Consider the following 22,474-nt stretch of genomic DNA (forward strand, 5'->3'; position numbering starts at 1 on the left):
AAACTAACAAAAAACAAACAAAACCAATTTTTCTTTTTATTTTGGTCAAAAGATTTGAGTGATGCCAAATTTTTATCCTATGTTTCAATTTGATACAAAAACTTTAATTCGTATTAAACTAGTACTAAAATTAATTTTTATTTTGAGTTAAGCATTTCAAATTTTATCCCAAGTCAGTTGTGAGTTGATAAGACGCTCTCCTAATTTAAGTAAAGTTACGAGGTCAAACTGTACTCATATAGGCAACCGTTTTAAATTTAGGGTTAGAGCTTTGCCTTCGGTAAACAACGTACTCGGCTCGAATAACAATTATTTTAAATGTATAAATAGTTGAGATTTATCAAGCACATCTTAGTTAACATGTACCAATTTTTGCTTTCAAATTGGTGACAAAATATTCAAAAAATATGTTGCTTTCTAAGGTGTTAGTCCGATGGCGCGACGTGATAGTACATTGTAAACATATTTTTCAGCCGATCACTACATCACATTGAAAAGTTACGTGTTGTCGTCGTCTAAAATAAAAATGAAATGTTAAGTATAATTTTGATAGAAATTGATGTTTCGGTACGAAATTGAAACATAAGAAAAAAGTTTGGTAGCACTTGGGGTTTAAAGTATTTATGTTGTTGTGTCAAATTGAAAGGCAAAGCGAAGATGTCTCATGAGAAATGATAAGTTAGAAACAAACAAAAGCAAAAAAAAGAAGACTTTGTCAACTTGATAACACCACACTTGAATTTTTCACACTTATGTGTTTTAATTTGTCTCTCCCATCCTATTATTGGCAATGCATCTCTTTCTCTTTGGTGCAATTTTTGTTTCACCAATGCCATCAAAATATTTTTCTCCATCTCCATCCCCATCTCCAACTCCGCTTTCCAATCATTATAGTCCTCATTGTCGCTCCAAATGCCTGTAAAGGGCCGGCACGCCGCCCTTCCAATGCGCGCGCCGCCCTACATGACGATAGTTTTTAACAAAGATAAACCCTATATTATGATAGCTTTTAAAATTCTATCTTTAATTCTATCAGCGCATTTTGGTGCCTCTTCCGCATTGACAGACGCGGAAAGCCTACTTAAGTTCAAGGCCTCGTTAAGTAATGCCTCCGCATTATCCGACTGGAGCGACATGATTAAACCTTGCTACGGGGACGTATCAAATTGGAACGGTGTTATTTGCGTTAAAGATTCCGTTTGGGGTTTACAACTCGAGACTATGGGATTATCCGGCCTTATCGACGTTGAATCTTTAGCTAATTTTCCTGAATTGAGAACTCTCAGCTTTATGAATAATCAGTTTGACGGTCCCTTGCCCGATTTTAACAACCTTCCATCGTTAAGATCCATTTACTTGTCGCACAATCATTTTTCCGGAAGCATTTCAGACGATGCTTTTCTAGGTATTTAATTTATTTCCTCCATTTTTTAATTTGAAGTATAGGTTGTTTTACATGACCTTATAAGTTATATATTATGAATTGAAGGTTTGTTGAAGCTGAAGAAAATATATTTAGCAAACAATGAGTTCGAGGGTGATGTTCCTTCTTCTTTAGTTAACCTTCCAAAACTTGTGGAATTAAGACTTGAAGACAATCATTTTACAGGAAACTTGCCAAATTTTACAGAGAAGTTTACATCTTTTAATGTGTCAAACAATAATTTAGAGGGTCCTATTCCAGAATCCCTTCTTGGCACTGACATTACCTCATTTTCAGGTTAGTTCATACTTATTACTAGCATTTGGTTATTAGATTCATAGAGTCACTTTAAAATGTAAAACATACTGATTTTGACTGTGATGTAATTATTGCGGGTATTAAACTCAATAGATTAATGAACTTTAATTCACTTAGTTACAAATTGGATACTGATTTCTTGTTATTAAATTTATCATTCGTCTTATCGAGAGGTCACTTGCCATAAAGCGATGCTAATTTGTTATCATATTCAATGTCAAATGCAATATCATTTAAAAGTTAGTACCATTTTAAAATAAAATTTATAGTTTAGTATCCTTTTTGAAATAAAACTTCCATAGTTCGATGATCTTTTTACATTTATATTTAACATTAAATCATAACTTTTTGGTACGTTATTTTCGGGTGAATCGAAATGATAAATTCGGTAATTAAAATAAAATAAAATACGATTTTATATTATAAGTTAGTGAAAGTACACCTACGGAGTTTAATACCCAATGATTGCTGTCAATTCTTATCTTAAACTTGCATACAACAATGACATGATATTTAATTTATGTCACTAATTTACTATCTTATTTCAATTTGATCACTAAATTTTATCTTTTTAAATATTAAACTTCAAATAACTCGTTCAATTATTTGACCAAATTTTACTTACATAGCATCTAGAAAAGATTTATTGACAGTTCACTTACAATATCATATAATTATAGTTAATTGATAGTCAAAATAAATCTAGATAAAATTTTAGTGACATCAAAAATAGAATACTCAAAAATAACAATTAAAAATTTCTGATATAGTTGATACGATTGAGCAGGGAACAAAGGTCTGTGTGGACAACCATTAATGACGCAATGTAACATCTCAAACTCCGCTTCCACCACTAAAACTTCAAGCTCAACAAACAAGCCGCTAGTAGTAAGTATAATTGTGGCGGCCATGGTTGTTGCGGTGGCTACAGCAGCCATCATCGTAGCCGCCATCATTTTATTCAACCGCCGGAAAAGAACATCGACACCATTAGAGGCTCCAGTAACACCGTCAAACCTTCAAATGAAATCAGGCATCAAAGAAGTAGAGCATACTCGAGCGTCAACGGAGCAGTCATCGAACGGGAAGAAAAACGAGACGACGAAGCTATCGTTCGTGACTGACGATAGGGAGAGATTTGATCTGCATGATCTGTTGAAAGCCTCGGCGGAGATATTGGGAAGCGGTTGCTTTGGATCTTCGTATAAGGCGGCGCTTTCGACGGGGCCGGTGATGGTGGTGAAGAGGTTTAAGCAGATGAATAATGTGGGGAAAGAAGAGTTTCATGAACATATGAGAAGATTAGGGAGATTGAGGCATCCGAATTTGTTGTCTCTTGTGGCTTATTATTACAGAAAAGAAGAGAAGCTCTTAGTTACTGACTTTGTTCATAAAGGAAGCTTAGCTATTCATCTTCATGGTATGTTTATTCTCCTTTTATCTTTATTTTTAAACCAAATATAACCTCTCATATTTGAATAATTATACAACACAACGGTTGCGCCACGTCATTCGTACAACAAGCCAATGTTTATATAAAGATTTCCTATCGCAAATAATTATTGGCTTGTTGTAAAAATGACGTGACACATCCGTTGTGTGGGATAAACATTCCTCATATTTACTACTCCCTCCGTCCACAAAAGATAGGCTTGTTTCTATTTTGGGCGTCCCAAATTATAGGCTTGTTTCCATTTTTAGAAAGTAGTTAACTAGATAAATGTCTAAAATATCCTTAATTGAATTAGCTTTAGTCAACTAAATGAAAGTGATAATGGCTTTGATAACAACAATAATTAATGCTTTTTGATAGTTTCAATATTAAAAGTAATCTTATATATACTTTATGGGTGATTTTGAATTATTAATCAATAAAAATGCATAGAAAAGAGGAATGCATTAACTATTTAATAAGGGTATTATAGGAAGTTAATATTATTCTAACTAAATAAACTAATTTTCTTAATATGTGTGTAAATGAAACAAGCCTATCTTTTGTAGACGGAGGGAGTATAATTTTGTATGAGAAAACACATTTTTGGGGTTTAAATATGAGGTGTGCCAAATGGATCCATCATCTTTTCAAGTATTGCCAAATATATTCATGTTTAGTTTCAGCTAACATGACAAAATCTTGTATATGTCAAACAGGATAAATTTTATATATTTGCATGTATAATATTGCGCCATGTTATCTTTAAACAAGTTGTGAATATATTTGACAAAAGCTGAAAAAATAATGGATCAAGCTGGTAAAGTTTTAAAATAGTAGTAGATTTGACAAACAATGTATAGTTTTAGATAGATAGATATATTTTGCTTATTTTAATTTGATATCAAAAATTTTATTCTTATATTAGCCGATTGAGACTTCGTCACTTTTTGATGTAATATGGTGACCAATTGAAGCATTTCTTTTAGAATGTGGGCCTATCCTGAATGGTTAAGGCGTCTCTAAGTTCATCGAGAGGTTGTGGGTTCGAACCACGCCTCGATAACTAACAACTAACATGAGACTCTAAAGAGTCGATTTCCACCTTTGATAAAAAAAAAATTATCACGGTTGGTCCCCATGTCATTTCTTTTAGAACTATAGTATTTTTTAAATATAAAATAGTTATCGAATTATAGTTTTTTGGCTAACTGTTTTTTAATTATTTTATAGTTCGATAACCATTTTCTAAAAATACAATAGTTTGGTAAGTGATGATTCACTGTCGACTGCACCGGTGTATAGAACCTGAAACAAACAACGTCAAACTGAATACCGGTAGGATCATAAAGGCAGCAAAGCAGACATAAAGAGTGTTTTGCTGCCTTTATGTTACTAACTACGTTATCACTAACCTTTCTATTGTTTTTTAAAATTCGGTAGCCATTATATATAAAGAAAGACTATAGTTCGGTAACTGCAAAAATATATAACCCGGAATTCTTAACTCTAAATTATTGATCAAATAAGATTTGACTACTTAAATATTTACTAATAGATGCATGTAAATTACATTGATATAGACTGGGATGCCCTTAAGGTAGGATCCGTATATAGAATCCACTAAGTTTATATGAATTCGATGTATATATTTTTGTTTTTCTGATAAATATTTTGACAATTAGGTCACCAAGGAAGCCTGGATTGGGCAGCAAGATTAAAGATTGCAAAAGGAATAGGAAAAGGGCTGGTATACCTCTATAAAGAGCTTCCAAGCATAATAGCAGCTCATGGTCATCTTAAATCCTCTAACGTTGTTTTAAACAAATCAAATGAACCTCTTCTCACAGATTACGGACTCGTTCCTGTCATCAATCAAGAAAACGCACACCAACTCATGGTAGCCTACAAGTCACCCGAATACTTACAGTTAAGTCGGATTACGAAGAAGACGGACGTATGGAGTTTCGGGATACTAATTCTCGAGCTTCTAACCGGAAAATTCCCCGCGAATTTCCTTCCGAAAGCTACGAAGAAGAGCGAAGAGGAGGATCTGGCGAGTTGGGTGAACCGTATCCCTCAAGAACAGTGGAGAAGTAAAGTGTACGACAAGGAATTGAAAGCAACAAAGAAAAGTGAAGGAGAGATGATGAAGCTGATGAAAATCGGGTTGAGTTGCTGCGAAGGGAATGTGGAGAAGAGGCTGGAGTTGAAAGAAGCTGTTGAGAGAATCAATGAGGTGAAAGAGAATGATGATGATGATGATGATGATAATGATGATATTTCTTCTTCTTATGGTAGTCAAAGTGATATCATTCTTTCTTGAATATGTTCATTCTTGCACTCGAACGTAAATTCGTGTATCATTAAGATGGCCTTTTCAGTGTAAATTAGGGTGAAAGATGGAGTGGTAATGGGGAGATTTATATAATGCAAATTTTTTTGTTTTTATTTATACCACTAACCATCGATTAGTGCTTAATTAGGGAGGATATACCATTTCAATGCTTGGGTTCTTCTAATTTCTCCAACAACCTTTTCTTTTTGGCAAAATCTATTTATTTGTCCATAACTTTGACATGTTTGACATATAAACCATGATCTTTCAATCTTGTCATTTTTATTATCAGCTTTGCCAAATATTTTTCAGACTCATCGATCAGTTAGGCCTAATGTGGCGTAATACCATTCGTCCATCTATATAAAATAATGGCAAAATCCATGCGGAGGCCCCTCTACTTTACCAGTTTTGTTCGAGAGACCCCTCCTTCAAAGTTTGTCACGTCTGGATCCCTATACTTGTCAATTATTCAATTTTAAGGTCCTTATATGGACGGAAAATGGCAAGTGTAGCTCACTTGCGTTATGTGAGAGTGTGAAAATAAAAATTAGTTTAATTTTGTAACTTTTAATCCCTCTAAAAATGTGTACAATACATATAAATTAAAGCATCTCTAAAGAACTTTTTCCTTTTCTTCATTTCATACAAAACGATGCGTTTAATTCTTTTTCTTCACTTTATCTTCTAAAATTAAGAGACCATCTTTTAATTTTTCTTCTGCTTGTTCCGTAATCACCAGCCGGCCAAGTTAATGCAGCTTATGTTAATTCCACCACAACATAACATTTAAATCTATAAAAGCAAAACTGAAATGAAGAATCTAATCAATTAAACAAAATCCAAAATCTGTAAGAATCATCAATTTCCAATTTGTCCACGATTTGAGCCTTAGCTATATCTAAGTTTCTACCTAACATCTTTTGCACCTAAATCAATGGCGCAGAATTAGAGACCAATAAATGCATAAACAAAAAACTTTCAAAACCCACACCTGATTTGAGGGCAATACAGTGGAACGAAATAAATGGATGACCATGGAGCCAAAATTGCAAATTCATTTCTGGAGAATTCAATCAAAATTCCTTGAATAGATCAATAAGCATGAGGTAAATAAAAGTACCTGTATTATATTCATCAGGTTGCAGCTGCTTGGCCCGGGCCTTATCGACTAACTCCTTAATTGCTTAGGCCGCTGACAAGATTGGTGGCGCCGGGACCGGAGGTGGCGATACAGACTCTAGGAATTTTGGAGGTGGCGATGCAGACTCCAGGTTACACTTTGACGTTCGAGTGCTTCCACGAGGATGTCAGCTCCTTTTTGAGGCTTGTCATGGGCAAAACGGGGAGCTTGAGAAGTTTCAGGAATGTTGGTGGTGGTGGTGGTGGAAGGGACAGCTGCGATGGGTTTGGAAATCTCGTTGGAGATGTGGAGATGACTGTGGGGGTGGGATTTCGGGAAAAAGAAAGGGTAAATCGGGAAATGGAGATTGACGATCTGGACAAAGGTGGAGCGGTGGGTTTGGGAATGGAGGTGGTGGCCGCAGAGTAGCCGCCGCCCATTGATATCTGGATTAACATTAGGAAGAAGATGATGGCAAAATAACAATTTAACTATCAAATTTATTTTCTTTTACATTTTTATATTAAATTGTGAGTTAGTGCGATATAAGTCCTAAAAAATAATGCCACGTGGACCTTAAAACATGTGAAGGAATGCCACATCGTTTTTTTCTGTTAAATAACGGAGAGTGGATTACACTTTCCATTTTTCGTCCATAAAATGGCCTTAAAATTGGATTATTGACAAGTACAGGGATCCAGACGTGACAAACTTTAGAGGAGGGGTCTCTCGAACAAAACAGATAAAGTAGAGGGGTCTCCGCATGGGTTTTGCCTATTATAATACTACATGACATATATAATAGGCTTAATACCTCAACAAACCCCGACTTTTTAATCTCTTTTCAATTCTATCCTGACATTGAAAACTGGTCAATTTTAATCTATTTTATATTTTCTCGTTTCAATTGTACCCTAATTTTTTAATTTTTCATATTTTTTTTATTTAAATGATGAAATCATTTAATTAACTTAGTTTAAAGATAAAATTAAATTTGTTTCAATTCAAAAAAATACAAATACGTGTTTTATTTTTAAAAACTAACTAAAAACCATAATCAAATTAAAACTAATTTACATTTTTAATTAATTTAACTAAATCTAAATAATTTTTCAACATATATAATTAATATATGCTAGACATTGAAATTTTTAATTTTTTTCAAACGAAAAAAACATCAATTTAATATTTCAAGGTACAATTGAAACATAAAAATACAAAATAGGATAAAATTGACCAGTTTTCAATGTCAGGGTAGAATTGAAAAGGGGCTAAAAGGTCGAATTTTTTTTTAAGACATTAGACCTATATAATATCGTGTCACAGACAAGTTCATTGTTGGCATATTTAATAAAGATTAAAAAAATAATAATATATTTTCAAGATTTGAAAATTATGATATATGTAACCAACACTTAAAGTTATAGGTCGATAAATATATTTTGTCTTTCATTTAAATAAGTATTATAACTAGAGTCAAATGTTCTCTACAAAAAATGAGAATAGGGGACCAAAATATTTTAGTGGTCTTCAAAAATTAGAATTCAATAAAAATAGGGACCTTTAAAAAACTTAGTCTCCAATTCTTCTATTACAATACTAATGGGGACGGAATTTCATATTCATTATGTAATAAAAACCTAATTAGAATATGGGATTAAATTGCTAAATTATCTAATATTGAATCAGAATTTAAATTGAATAAAGATTAATAAATTATATATAATTATAGACACCTATTTTTCGGACATATAAAAAGCGATAAGAGACCAAAACATCTAATGATGATTTCCAAAAAAATTTGTCTAGGTGGCGAGCTATCGATCCATTTGTTTGAATTTAAGAAGGCGTGATCAGTGCGGAGTTGCAAACTTGAAGGATTGGAACGTAATTGGCTATAAATAATTTATAAAAACTTAAAGAGATTGTGATCAAAGTCTAAAAAAAATTTGAGTAATTGTAATATATTATAAATTTATGGCTAATTTGCAAGTTTGACGAGTTAAATTGACTATACTTAGATTCTAAGGGTCCCATAAGCCAATTTTAACACTTCTGGACAACAAAAATAACTTTTAACCTATTTTATATAACACACATTGATTAATATGAATTTTAATTAATTAATCCTAATGATAATTGTAAAAGCTAATCCTAATCCTAAAACTCTATCATTTCACACATTTTCACATGTATATCTACAACTCTAACTAATAGACTTTTAACATAACTTAGACTCTAGATAACCCTAGGCTACCTCTAATCACTATAAATAGGACTCTAGGACAGCCTAGTTAAGTGTCGGACCAGTGGAACCAGTATGTATAGGAATCAAAAATCAAACTCAAATTCTACTTGCCCTGGCTGAAACATCACACGCACCACACACGCTTCATAATCAATTCTAGTCAATCAAACAAACTTCCTACGGTTCAGTCAATCAAGAACGCCCTACTGCGCATTGATCTGAAGATAGATTCCACATCCGGATCATTATACAACAAGCCGAGGACTCAAATCCGTACTTCTGAGGAACTAATTATACTCTTTACCATTTTTTTTTTTATCGATTTACATGTTAGATTTGCCAAAATCTGTTGTTTAAATTGATAAATTGTTTTAAATGTTGCTTTTGATAGCTGTCATAACTGTTAATTTTGATGACTATGTCATGCTTATATTAGAAACATGCTTTTTAGGATGTTGCACATGTTTTAATCACTCTCACATGCCAGTTCTGATCAGATTTGTAGGTCAATTCCCTTGAAATTCATCCTTCAATAAAATTTGTTTGAGTTCAAGAAAGTTTCTTCAATTAAAGTTTTAAGCTTTTTCTACAACTGGCACCAATTGATGTAGTCTGCCTTCTTAATGGTAATTAACTTGCAAAATAAGGTAGATTGTTGATCGGATGGTGGTGTTCCAATGAGCACTCTGAGACTTAAGTTAGTATTGAGTTTAAAAGAGTATTATTTTTATATTGTCAAATCTGTGTGTAGGTAATACCTCAAGTACTTTTATGGTGAGTATCGAGAAATACCTTATAGAGTTGGAATAGAAATGTGATTCATATTCATCATATGAGTCCAAACAGAAAAGAGATTCATATTCAGTAAATTCCCATTTAAGAATGATTCTAAATAGGATAGGGCTCCTAAATAGGAACATGGTTCAAATTAGGATAGCATCTTCAAGACCCATAAAATTTGTGTCTTCTAGAATTTATAGGGAACTGAGTTTATATACGTAATCAAGATTTTCGACAAGATGTGTTAGATCTAATTACTGAGATCTACTGAATCCTACAGTCATTATTGAGACTGGATCTCTTGGATTGCCCTTGTCGGACGAGTCTTTTGTAACTAGGCTATAATTTTTTTGGGCGACTCTGGATTCACTTTATCGGACGAATTTCAATTTGAAATTCGATTTCCATCAAGTACAAAATATCATTCATTCTATGTCAGATGATTTTCTCTAACTATCATTATTGGACATCTGCGCAAGCTAATAGTTTACATCATAATTACAATGCCCATTATTGATGGATACCGAATCCTATTGTAAGTATAATGGAGCCGAGTTGCAGGAGATCCACTCTCAGGTGATACCGGACTCCCCCTGAAGATCCGAAGATATGAAGGAGACGCCGAATCTCTTAAGATTCGGTGACATGTTAATAAAGACCGAATCCCACATGATCCGCCGAAAGCGCGTCGGGTCCGGGATTCGGGTAATCGACTAAGTATGGAAATATTGTCCTATTCGGACACAAACACTACATATGGAAGGATAAGCTCTACTTTAGGAAGATAAGACTCTTATCAGATTAAGGTAGAACACGACAAATCAGGAGAATCTCTACAATATTGCCGAATCCCTATAAAGTAGGATTCACCTTCCTAATACAACTCTACTAGGTATATTCGACTACTATAAAAGGAGCACGAGGTATGCCTAGAATCACAATTACATTCATATACTCAAAACGCTTCTCAAAGCTCTAAACTGACTTTAGCATCGGAGAGTTAATCGGACAACCACCGTCCGGTTAGCTTCTACCCTGTTTTGCAGGTCATACTCACCGGTTCAGAAGGCAGACTCCATCAATTGGCGCCGTCTGTGGGAACAGCTTAACTAAACTTCAAAAAAAGGAGCTTTTCTGAACTCAAAAACAAATCTCATTGAAGAAGATGACTTCTGAAAGAGTAAACCTGAAAGACAAACAACCAATGGACCCAAAAAGCACTCCGGAGATAATCAACGTGACGGAAGACGGGCTTCACAACTCCGGGAAAAAAAGCAATACCGGAGGGCCCTCTTTTTCAACACCCCAATACCAAACTAATCCGATGAGGGGAAGCAACCCAATTGCTTTCAATCTGGGCACTGAAGAACAAGCACCAAACGTAGCAGCACAAGATCCACACAACGAAATACTGAAAAAGATACTAGAATCAGTACAGGCAAATCTTGACAGATTGGCTAGCGAAGCCAAAAGAACAAACGACAGGCACGAAGAAACTATGAAAATCCTAAGGGAAAATTTCAGCCCTACAGCTCCCAGAAGAAGAGAAAGAACAGAAAACGCAAACCCAGGCCGACGAGAGACAAGGGCAGAAAACAATAAAAGCAAGGAACCCCGAACCAGAGGGAATGGAGAAAGAAACGAAGCGAGAAACCAGCGAGAAAATAGAACCAGCGACGAGGAAAGTCCGAACAGAGACAAATCTAACGAGGAATCACCAGAGACACCCAGAAATGAGCACAACCAGGAGGACGCCCGGAGCGGTTTGAATTCAAAGAGAGACGAACGGAGGGAGAAGGAAAAAGAAGACGCCCCGCCAAGGAGCAAGCGGCAAGAAAGAGATGCAGGGAAAGAGCAAACTAAGAAAAAACACCAAGAAGGAGAGGGAGAATCGTCCGAGACACCCCAAAAAAGCAAGGCCACATATGTGGTGGAAGAAGATTTGGAAGAGAAGATCGCCAAAGCACTCAAAAAACTAAAATCTGAAGAATTGGATATAGACGATCTCAGGTTGAAAGGATCACCCCTCTTGCCCAAGATCATGGAGGAAACCATCCCACACAGCATGAAGCTACCGATCCTGCCAACTTTCAATGGGGAAGGAGACCCCCGAGACCATACTTCTAGGTTCACAGCGACCATGGGGCTACTCAGCGTATCAGACGCCATTCTCTGTAGGGTTTTCCCTACCACACTCACGGGCACGGCCCAGAGATGGTATAACAAATTAAAACCAGGCTCGATCAAAAGCTTCGCTTTGCTTTCAACAGAGTTCCTTAATAGATATCTCACAAACATCCCGGCTAAAACCACTACCAGCATCCTGAGAGCCTGCATCCAAGAAGAAGGAGAAACCCTGCGAATCTACATCGAACGATTCAACAAGCAAGCTATGAAGATTGACAACCTGAACGTCGACATGGCGATGGAGGCATTGCGAGAAGGGACGCGATTCGGAAAACTGGTGGACAAGCTACTAGTCAATAAGCCCACGACTTTCTCGAACTTAATGGGCATAGCCCAGAAATACTTCGAGTTAGACGAAGGGCGAAGGGCGATCCGTGGAAAGGAAGCAAAAGGAAAAGAGTCAAAAGAGAGATCCAAAGAAAAAACCAAGTCCAGACCTGACGACAGGAGAGGAAGACCAGAGGAGAACAGACGATTCGCCCCCCAGACAAGATATGAATCGAGATATGATCCCAGAGATGACGAGGGTAACTTCACTCCGCTAAACACCAGCCGAACTAATGTCCTCATGTGGATCAAAGAAAACGTTAAAAACGTGGTATGGCCACCAAAGATGAAAGCAGAGGTAAGAGACACCAGAAAATACTGCAAGTTTCACGACGATTACGGACATGAAACGGATAGCTGCAGAGACTTAAAGGTCGAGATCGAAAGGATGATCGACACAGGCGAGCTGAGGAAATTTGTGGCCCGAAAAGAGAAGAGCAATGACAAAGGAGAAAAAAGAAACAGAGAAGACAAGCCGAAAGAGAAAGAAGACGAGCGCCCATCCAAAATTTTGGGAACCATACACATGATTAACGGTGGAGGACATAGCAGCTCCACGATCAGGAGAAAGCAGAGGAAGGAAGTAATGAACATACGAGAAACTCACATGCCACCGGTGATCTTCGATGTAGAAGACTATGAACACGTCAAAGCACCCCACAACGATGCTTTGGTAGTGACTACTATCATTGAAAATTGGAACATGGAGCGAATCCTAATCGACGAAGGAAGCGCGGTAAACCTCATGACGAACGCAGCATACAAAATGCTTGGAGGAACGGCGTCAAGGGTACGCCGAGTCCCAATTCCGCTATCAGGACTCGGTGGCCCCTCCATCACTCCACTGGGAGCAGTCACCTTGGAAGTAATAATCGGCCCAGAAAGAGGAATAAACAAGAAAGTCATGTCACTATTTAACATAGTGGACATGGAATTGACATACAATGCCATCCTAGGAAGACCTTTCCTCCATGATTCGGCGGCAGTAACTAGCATAAGAGCGTTGGCAATGAAAGTACCAACCGAAAAGGGAGTAGTGACGCTGAGAGGAGACCAAGGAATAGCCAAGAAGTGTTATGACGAGTCAGTGGTGGATCTCCAAGAAAACAAGACCGAAAAGAAGGAAAAATAGGAACGGAAAATGACCCATCATCGGTAACGACTTTATGTCCTACATGATGGCGTCAAATCTATCTTTAATATTTGTATGCCATCTTTTTATCAATAAAAGTCCAATTTTCCTACTATCTGATTAGCCAGACGAACCAATAAAGAAATAAAAATCAAGAACAGCAACGAATGATTAAATCAAAGATGAAAGAAGAAAAAATAAGTTAAAGATCAAACTCAAGAAAGGCAAAATCACCAAACAAGGCGAATCAAAACGAAAAGGCTAATAGCCAAAGAAATGAGTTTAAATTAACTCAAGACAAAATCGCCAAACTAGGCAAATCGCCACAAAAGGCGGATAGCCAAGAAAAACGAGTTTAAATTAACTCAGAAAAGGCAAATCGCCAAAAAAGAGTTTAGATTAACTCAACACAAAAGATAAAGAGTTTAGATTAACTCGAAATAAAAACAAAAAGAGTTTAGATTAACTCTATAAAAAGCAACGCCAAGAACAGGGTTTAGAATAACCCTCGAAGCAAGACAAGTACATAAATAAAAAATTAATATAAGGCAAAAGCGCACTTTCGAAGAAACACAGAAAATATATTCATGAATTGCGAATTACAAAATTCGTACAAGTACAATCAAAAGAAAAACTACTGGACACGGTCCTTAGATATCTTGACAAGAAGGTCACGGGCGATGGCCTGGGGATCCAACCCATTAACTCCAGAAAGATCAATATCAGGGTTCTGCTCCAGAAGTTTCCTCCCAATCGCAAGACGATACTCGCTTATCAAAGCAGAATAAAAAGCTTTCGTATCCAGTAAACGAATGTGAAGACCTTCAACCTCCGACCTTAGCTTATCCCTCTCCCCACCAACAAGGGAATTGATTCGAATAAGCTCCTCGATCTCTTGAGTCAAGTCCTCGGTTTTCTTCTCGATCACTTTAACTTGGCGATCGTTAATCGCATCCTGCGCCTTAAGCTGCGCCAGAAGGGAATCATGCTCTTCCAAAGAGGCCTTCAATTTTGCCCTTTCAGACTCGGAAGTCGCCAAAAGAGAAGACAGACGCTCAACCTCCTCCTCGGCACACTGTCGGCGGTCGTTCAATACCAGAACAGATTGAAGAGCCTACAAACACCAGAAACAAACAAATAAGGAAACAACTGAATATAAAAAATATAATATATTCAAGAAAGTAAGCACTTACAGAGAAACCATGAAAACAAGCCAGATCGGAAAGCTCCTGACCCGGCCTACCACAAAACCACGTGACATCATCAGGAATCGCCAAAGTTCGGATATATTCCGCTAGCACTCTAGGATTCAGCAAACTAGCAGGATCCTGACCTTCGACCCACTGCACCAAATCTGGAGCAGAAGAAGAGTTTCCAGGAAAACTCTCCCTCGATGGAGAACCATCGCCAACTCGACGTCTTTTCCTAGACGGAGAATCCAGGTCTCGACCCAGAGAAATCTCTCCCGAATCAGCAACAACCAGCCCCTCTGAAGTCACACCCCCAACTCCCCCCGAGACGGTAAATGATGCTAGAGGGGGAAGTAGCGACGGAACCGCCTCGTCACCTACTGGATCAGCCAAGTCATCATCATCATCATCTACAACAATAACCTCACCACCCGCAGGCAACGCTATCTCAACGGGAGCTATGAGAATATCAACAGGAGCCACATCCACGTCAATGTCGCCAGGAATAATGTTGGCGGTAGGAACGTCAGGACCACCCATCGGAACGTCCAAATCTACTTGAAACCCGGAAAGGAAATCGTCAGAAGAAGAAGACATCCTACAAAAGAAACATCAAAAAGAACTTAAGCAAATTAATATACCTTGAACAAAAGAGTAGCAAAGATCCGCCAAGCCTCGAGGAGGATCCTCCAAAGGAAACCATCGACGCCGAAGATGACTATTGACCAAGACATCTAGAACGGGACGCGATATAACACCACAGGAAGATATGTCGAAAGCAAGTTTTGACTCGGATAAACTTAAAGGAGACGGGCAACTCCGAACTTGGTGAGAAGAAAAACCATCCGAAAAATGAAGAAAAGCAAATTTATGGTAAACAATAAAGAAACGCCTTCGCCAGCGACTGGTTAGGCAAGGAAGATAAATACGAGATCGCCCTTCTCTGCCAAGGGCGAAAACGAAGCAACCATCGCACTTCCTAAAGTCTACAAAATGATACAACACGTTGAGAGAAGGGGCACAACCCCGGAGCCTACACGCCTCCGAAAAGGCGAGCACTACTTTAATCGTACCAGGATAAAGTTGTCCCAGAGCAACCTTTAAATCCCTACACACTTCTACTAAAAATGAATCTAAAGGAAACCTAAGACCAGCAGCAAATTGCTCTTCGAAGAGAACCGCCCTACAAGAAGATCCTGGAGAATCGGAAGCAGCCATATCGGCGCCAGGTAATATTACCCTATAATCGAAAGGAAAGCTATACTTAAAATAGATATCTAAGACTTCATCCCTACGAAGCTTTGATCTGGTAAAAGCCATAGCAGCGCATGCATCTTCCACTCGACTAAGAGGCATCCTAGAACAGGAAATCAAACATAAATACAGAATAAAGATCAAACAAGAAATATATTGAAGAACACGTTGAAGAACACGTCGAAGAACACCAAGTACAGAAAGGGAATTTCCAGAATATAAATCATGAAGAACATATACAAAGAAGAAAACCATATTAACATCCAAGCAACAAAAGAGAACATACCTGAAAAATCTGGATGAAACAGGTCACGAAGAACCAAATAATCAAACAAAGAACGAAAAGGAAATAGCTGCAAGAAATAAGAACAAATTCGAAAAGCAAGTAAGAGGGAAAAGAAGAAATGCAAAGAGATTAAATACAAAGAGTTTTTGAATCATTAATCGTTGAATCACTAAATGCCGACACGTGGCAACACAGAATCTTACTAAAGAAGAAACGTCACCCACAAACATATGAAACGACTCGCCCGGAATACAAAACGACTCGCCCGTATAAGAGAACTCAGCTCCAAAAGGGCTAAAATCCACTAAGGCATAAATGCCAAACTACTTCAGCTCACTTGCGGGGGGGCTAATGATGGATACCGAATCCTATTGTAAGTATAATGGAGCCGAGTTGCAGGAGATACACTCTCAGGTGATACCGGACTCCCCCTGAAGATCCGAAGATATGAAGGAGACGCCGAATCTCTTAAGATTCGGTGACATGCTAATAAAGACCGAATCCCACATGGCCGAAAGCGCGTCGGGTCCGGGATTCGGGTAATCGACTAAGTATGGAAATATTGTCCTATTCGGACAAAAACACTACATATGGAAGGATAAACTCTACTTTAGGAAGATAAAACTATTTAGGAAGACGTTCCTAAATAGGACTCTTATCAGATTAAGGTAGATCACGACAAATCAGGAGAATCTCTACAATATTGCCGAATCCCTATAAAGTAGGATTCACCTGCCTAATACAACTCTACTAGGTATATTCGACTACTATAAAAGGAGCACGAGGTATGCCTAGAATCACAATTACATTCATATACTCAAAACGCTGCTCAAAGCTCTAAACTGACTTTAGCATCGGAGAGTTAATCGGACAACCACCGTCCGGTTAGCTTCTACCCTGTTTTGCAGGTCATACTCACCGGTTCAGAAGGCAGACTCCATCAATTATATATGAATAAATTTTTTATTAATAATCATGTTACAAAAATTTAAACGCTTTCACTAATTTATACTAATATTGATTTAATGTCAATTTTTTTTCATTTAAAACAAATAATTGTCTCCCATCTTAGATAACATGAAAACGAAAACAGGAAACAGAAACGACATGAAACAGACACGGAAAAATGATAAATTTTTAAAATAAAAAGGACACGAAACGTGGGAGAAACGTATAAATAATAAAAATATAGGGATATATTTATAATATTAGAAATTAGAAATTATAAAATATTTTATATATTAAATTTTATTTATACATATTATGCCAATTAATAAAATAAATCAAACATATTTTTAATCTAATTAAAATAAAAAGATAAGATTTATTGTAGATAAAGTAAACAATAAAAATTGTAGGTAAATGATTTAAAAAAAATGGCATTAGTTGAGAGAATTTTTTAGGTTTTTTTATAGCTATATAATTTTTTTTATTTACGGAAACTATCCGAAACATTTTCTTATGAATTTACGAGAGTTTCTGAAATGTTTTGCTTTCCGAAACGGAACACGCAACTTCGTTGCAGTTTCCATGTTTCTTAGCATTAGTATAAAATACTCTTCGCTTTTTATCCACTCAATTGTTCAAAATATCTAAATTTTAAACTAATTAACCATAAACTCTAATTCAATTAATACTTCTCCCAATAATATAAAATAAGTAAACTATTTTTATTTCATGTCAATAATTTTATATTTTACTTACATAACGTTTTATGGATTTTTATTGTTCATTAATCTTATAGCACGTTAAATAATTTTAATAATTTGATTGTTTAGTTAATTTCCTATTATGATTATGTTAAGTATTATTTGAATGAATGAATTTGTGAATTTGTAGATTTATAAAATATAGTTTATGTTAATTTAATTTTATAATTTTATAAAAAAATTAAGTTAATATTTTGTTTATGAGTTAAGAACGGATTGGTAATTTGCCACTAGTGATGTTATATAAAAAAAAGGTAGTTATTTGTTAAAATTTCACTCCTTCACGTTTATATTTATGGTTCCATCACTATTAAGTTATTAAATTTGCTATACTTATTAAAGCGTGGGTGACATAGTTATGTAACACCTCAAAAATATTAACCAAAAAATTGTTATTAAACGAAAGAGAAAAACTTCTATGAAACAACTAGAAGAAAAGGAAAAATTTATTGTTAGAAAAGAAAAAGTAAAACAATGAAAAAGGATTTATTGGTGGCTTAGCTCTAAATATGGTAAAACAAAAGGAAAAAAAAAACAAAAATGTAAGAAACCAATTATGTTGCATATTAAATTTTATTGGTAATAAGGAAATGTAACAAACTGCCAGGCATTGGGGTTTAGTTGATTGTTCTTGTTTCTTGTTGTAACATCAATGGATATAAGGTAAATTTGATTAGTTGAATGTTCCTATTAATTTTGAGTTGTTGATTAATCTTATAAAATTAATTTTTTTCAAAAGTGATGTGGAATTCAAGAGAGAGCATTGGACAAAGAATGAATAATAGTAATAATATCAATGGAGCAGCCGGAGGAGGAGAAAGATGTATCGCAGTGGCCGTAGACAAAGATAAAAGTAGTCAATACGCATTGAGATGGGCATTAGATCATGTCGTAACTCGAGACGAAACTTTACGACTCGTTCATGTTAAAGAACGGATTCCATCCCCTCGACCTTTGCCACCAGGTACGTGATTTCATCTAATTACTTCTAAGTCGGATATTTTTTTATTTAATTTAATATAATTGACGCGTATTTTTATTGATTTTATAGCGTGTAAAGAGAGTTTGACAAAAGATCAACAAATTGATACCAATACCATGGAGCTATTGCTTCCGTTTCGATGCTTTTGCCGCCGACGACAAGTAATATAAAACTTCAAAATTTTGTATTTTGAAAAGATGTAAAAGTTAATTTTATCTAATCTTTTAAATGTTTGAATAAATGAAGGTACAATGTGAGACAGTTGTGCTAGAAGATGTAGATGTAGCAAAAGCCCTCATAGAATATGTATGCCAGCATGGAGTTGACACATTGTTTCTTGGTTCTACGTCTAGAAATGGGCTAACTAGGTAACGTAAGTTTATTATTAGAAAAAAATTGCAACAACAATGTCTGAAATTTTTCCAAATTTTCTATTTGGGTATATGAATTTCCATTTCTTCTATATTAGTGTTTTAATTTTTCCAAGTTTATCATTTGATACGTTTTTAAGAAGTTGAAACACTAAAATAGGAGAAATGCAAGTTTAAACACCGAAATAGAAAAAATTCGAAAAGTTTAGACACCATCAGTGTAATTTTTTTCTTATGATTATGAATATGAAATTAAACACCAAGAAGAAGAATGATTGGAAAATAAATGCAGGCTTTTCAAGGGGTCAGATATTCCGGCAAGTGTACTGAAATGGGCACCAGATTTTTGCTCAGTTTATGTAATTTCAAAAGGAAAGATCAACACTGTGAGGACTGCCACTCGTCCAGTTCCAACACTGCCTGCTAATGCTCACCGTAACTCCGACTCCGCACCTAATAATTTGTAAGCATATAACACATAATATTGATTTTATTGTTCGGTTTTAAAGGAGAATTCATATCTATACTCCTTCGAAATAGCACTATATCCGTTTTAATAGTATCGAGTCTTACATTTTAATATTTAATTTTATAAATTATGAAACTCTATATTTTATAACATTATAAGAAAAGTATTATTTTGTTCGTTTTCCATGCATTTCTATTTAGGTGCAGCATATATCATTAATATTTATGGGCGTGTGACGTATTTAACATATAAAAAATTTGACAGAGGATACGATAGATGGTACGATGAGATGACTGCAGCAGCGGATGTCGATAACCAAATAAGTTGCTCGGGAAGGCCGAGCACGGATAGCAATTTCGTCAATTTTTATGAAAATCTTGGCGGAGGGTGTGAGTCCCCAAGAAAATCAAATATGGATGGTAGATTTTTCGAGTCACCATTTCGAACAAACTCAGTTGATCATGTCGATTCGGAACCAGAGTACAACGAAACAGCGGGCACAAATGAAAGAACATCTTGGTCATCATTTAACAATTTGGTATTTTCTTAATTAATTTGGCATGGTTAATCTGGATTTTGATACATTGTTTCCAGACTTTTTCTAATGTTGTATTTATATATATTATCACAGGATATATATGAAGATGAAATGAGAAGGTTGAGGACTGAGCTAAAGCAAACGATAGACATGTACCATGCTGCCTGCAAAGAGGCACTTGTTTCAAAACAAAAGGTATACATCTTAGAGACAAATTTCAACTTCATTTTTAAAATTTATTGTTTTTACTTTGATATTTTAGTTCTTTTTAATTTGAAATTCTCCTTATAAGACAGTTTCAATTATCCTATTAGTACCTAATTTTATGAAAAAAAAAATACTCCATACGTACTAAATTAATAGACAGTTTTTTAACTTTTTATTTTTAAATTATAAACAGTAATTTATTACTCGATTATCTAATTGTCAGGAATGGTCATAATTTTCATATATTTCATAAACTGTTTATCAATTTAGGACAGAAGCGATTAATAAAATTTAGAAAGAAAACAATAATAATTTTAATCTAATATTAGAGATGATAACATCTTTTGTAATATTTGAATAAATTTCAGAGTTGTGAACTAGAAGATCGGAAGAAAAAAGAAGATAAGAAATTACAAGAGGAAAATGAAGTAGAACATAATGCAACAACAATGGATGAGAAAACAATTTGCAATGTTGGATTTGGGGCAGCAGAAACAGTTCAAAAACTAGTAGAAATGGAAGTTCAAAAAAGATTGAATGCAGAAATGAAGAGTCTGAAGCAGAAAGAGGAAAAACACAAAGTTTTAGAATCTTTAAGCCAATCCCACATAGTTCTTAAATACCAAAGCTTATTTCATATGATTGCTGTTTTACTTTTGTTTTATTTTTACTTTTCAATGTTTAACTAATTAACTTTGTTTAATGTATGTGTGTATATATAGGCCCTAGCCTATTAACTCTCTTTAGGTTGAGAGGCTTAATTTGGACATAGAAATGATAATGCATATTTGTATCTATCTCTAACATAGAATTATAGAAATTACAATTACAATTTCTCATTTTTATTTTTTATGGGCTTAATTTATGAGGAAATTATCCGGTATACGCTTTATTATCTAATCTTTATAAAAATATATTTTAAAATTGTTATTTTCAAACGTATTTCTTTTTAACTTTCTTCTTTCAAAACTACATATTTCCTACGAGCCATCATTCACATGCTTTGTCAGTATGGGCCTAGGCTAAATGGTTAAGGCGTTTCCAAGTGCATTAAAAGATCATGGGTTCGATCCCTACCTCCGTAACTAACTACTGACAAGCTGAGACTTTAAGAGTCGTACTCTATTTTTGACAAAAAAAAAAAATCATTCACATGCTTTCATTTGAACTAATTATCATACATATGTCTCTTGTTACATAATGTATCCACTCCATATGTTATATGTTTTGATTTTTGTCCAACTCATTTAACATTATCAAACTAATTAATACCTATGTATTCTTTTTTTTTCCTGTGATCATTTTTTTATTCATACAAATATTTTTAATTATCATTATTATCAAATTCAAATTCTTATTTCGTCTTATTTTTTAATTTATTGTGATTTGATTTATTAGTTATTTTTTGATTTATTCTCATTTATTTGATTCTTATTTTTTTTATTGTATAATTTTATTTATCTATTTTTATTAACATAATAAATACTAAAATAAATTTATATTTAATAAATTTAAATTAAATAATAATTAAAGTTAATTAAATCTTATCGTTGTATATATGTCTTTTATAATTAAACACTTAATATTTGTGTTTCGGATTATTAGAGTGTAATTTGATTATTTTAATTTTAAGTGAGGTGGACAATTTGAAAAGAGATTTTATATTTTATTATTGAATACTTGTTTCACTAATATGTTCTTGTTTTATCTAGTGCTCGTTGATTGCTTTTTATTGCTTTTGGTTGCTATTTTAGTGTTTGTTGATTGCTCTTTGTTTGTTTGTTGGTTGTATTTTTGGTGCTCGGTTGGTTTTTTTGTGATTGTTTGCCTATTGTATGTATAAGATATTGTTTACTCTATTTTATTGGTTGCTATTAACAACTAATTTTATAATTCCATTTGCATGACAAATGATTTTTTATACTTTCTCTATTCCTAAATTGAATTAAATAAAATAAGATGAATAACTACATAATGTTGGGTCGGAAGTAACACTGGCACTCAACTGTCTCTTTATTATTATTATATGATGCATTTCTATTTCATATAAAAAAGACAATGCTAAATAAAATTGTCAGAATCTAATATTAATATGTAAGATGACATTTATTTTTGACATCTTTAGTTGCAATAATAGATAGTAATTAATATCTTTCATTA

At 34.8% G+C, this 22,474-nt stretch overlaps 3 protein-coding genes across 3 annotated transcripts in view; 2 read left to right on the forward strand and 1 right to left on the reverse strand.

The window, feature by feature from the left end:
• Positions 1-781: 781 nt before the first annotated feature.
• On the forward strand, positions 782-5,624 carry LOC126666782 (pollen receptor-like kinase 1). The gene is made up of 4 exons (XM_050359646.2): positions 782-1,405; positions 1,490-1,720; positions 2,529-3,161; positions 4,859-5,624. The coding sequence occupies exons 1-4, from the start codon at positions 913-915 to the stop codon at positions 5,497-5,499; spliced, it is 1,998 nt and encodes a 665-aa protein (XP_050215603.1). The 5' UTR covers positions 782-912; the 3' UTR covers positions 5,500-5,624.
• An 8,245-nt stretch (positions 5,625-13,869) lies between these two features.
• LOC130015119 (uncharacterized) lies at positions 13,870-17,570 on the reverse strand. Its single transcript, XM_056104674.1, has 4 exons — positions 17,510-17,570; positions 16,039-16,047; positions 14,502-14,797; positions 13,870-14,422 (listed from the first exon to the last, which is right to left on the reverse strand). The coding sequence occupies exons 1-4, from the start codon at positions 17,568-17,570 to the stop codon at positions 13,943-13,945; spliced, it is 846 nt and encodes a 281-aa protein (XP_055960649.1). The 3' UTR covers positions 13,870-13,942.
• A 918-nt stretch (positions 17,571-18,488) lies between these two features.
• The window catches only part of LOC126668555 (U-box domain-containing protein 51), a 5,970-nt gene continuing 1,984 nt past the window's right edge, over positions 18,489-22,474 (forward strand). Inside the window, exons 1-7 of the mRNA XM_050361745.2 lie at positions 18,489-18,711; positions 18,799-18,890; positions 18,976-19,097; positions 19,393-19,535; positions 19,770-20,107; positions 20,201-20,302; positions 20,683-20,972. Coding sequence (XP_050217702.1) covers positions 18,489-18,711; positions 18,799-18,890; positions 18,976-19,097; positions 19,393-19,535; positions 19,770-20,107; positions 20,201-20,302; positions 20,683-20,972 — 1,310 coding nt within the window. The remainder of the gene's footprint in view (positions 18,712-18,798; positions 18,891-18,975; positions 19,098-19,392; positions 19,536-19,769; positions 20,108-20,200; positions 20,303-20,682; positions 20,973-22,474) is intronic.

The sequence above is a fragment of the Mercurialis annua genome, linkage group LG2 (assembly GCF_937616625.2).
Source record: "Mercurialis annua linkage group LG2, ddMerAnnu1.2, whole genome shotgun sequence".
In the NCBI taxonomy this organism is placed as follows: Eukaryota; Viridiplantae; Streptophyta; class Magnoliopsida; order Malpighiales; family Euphorbiaceae; genus Mercurialis; species Mercurialis annua.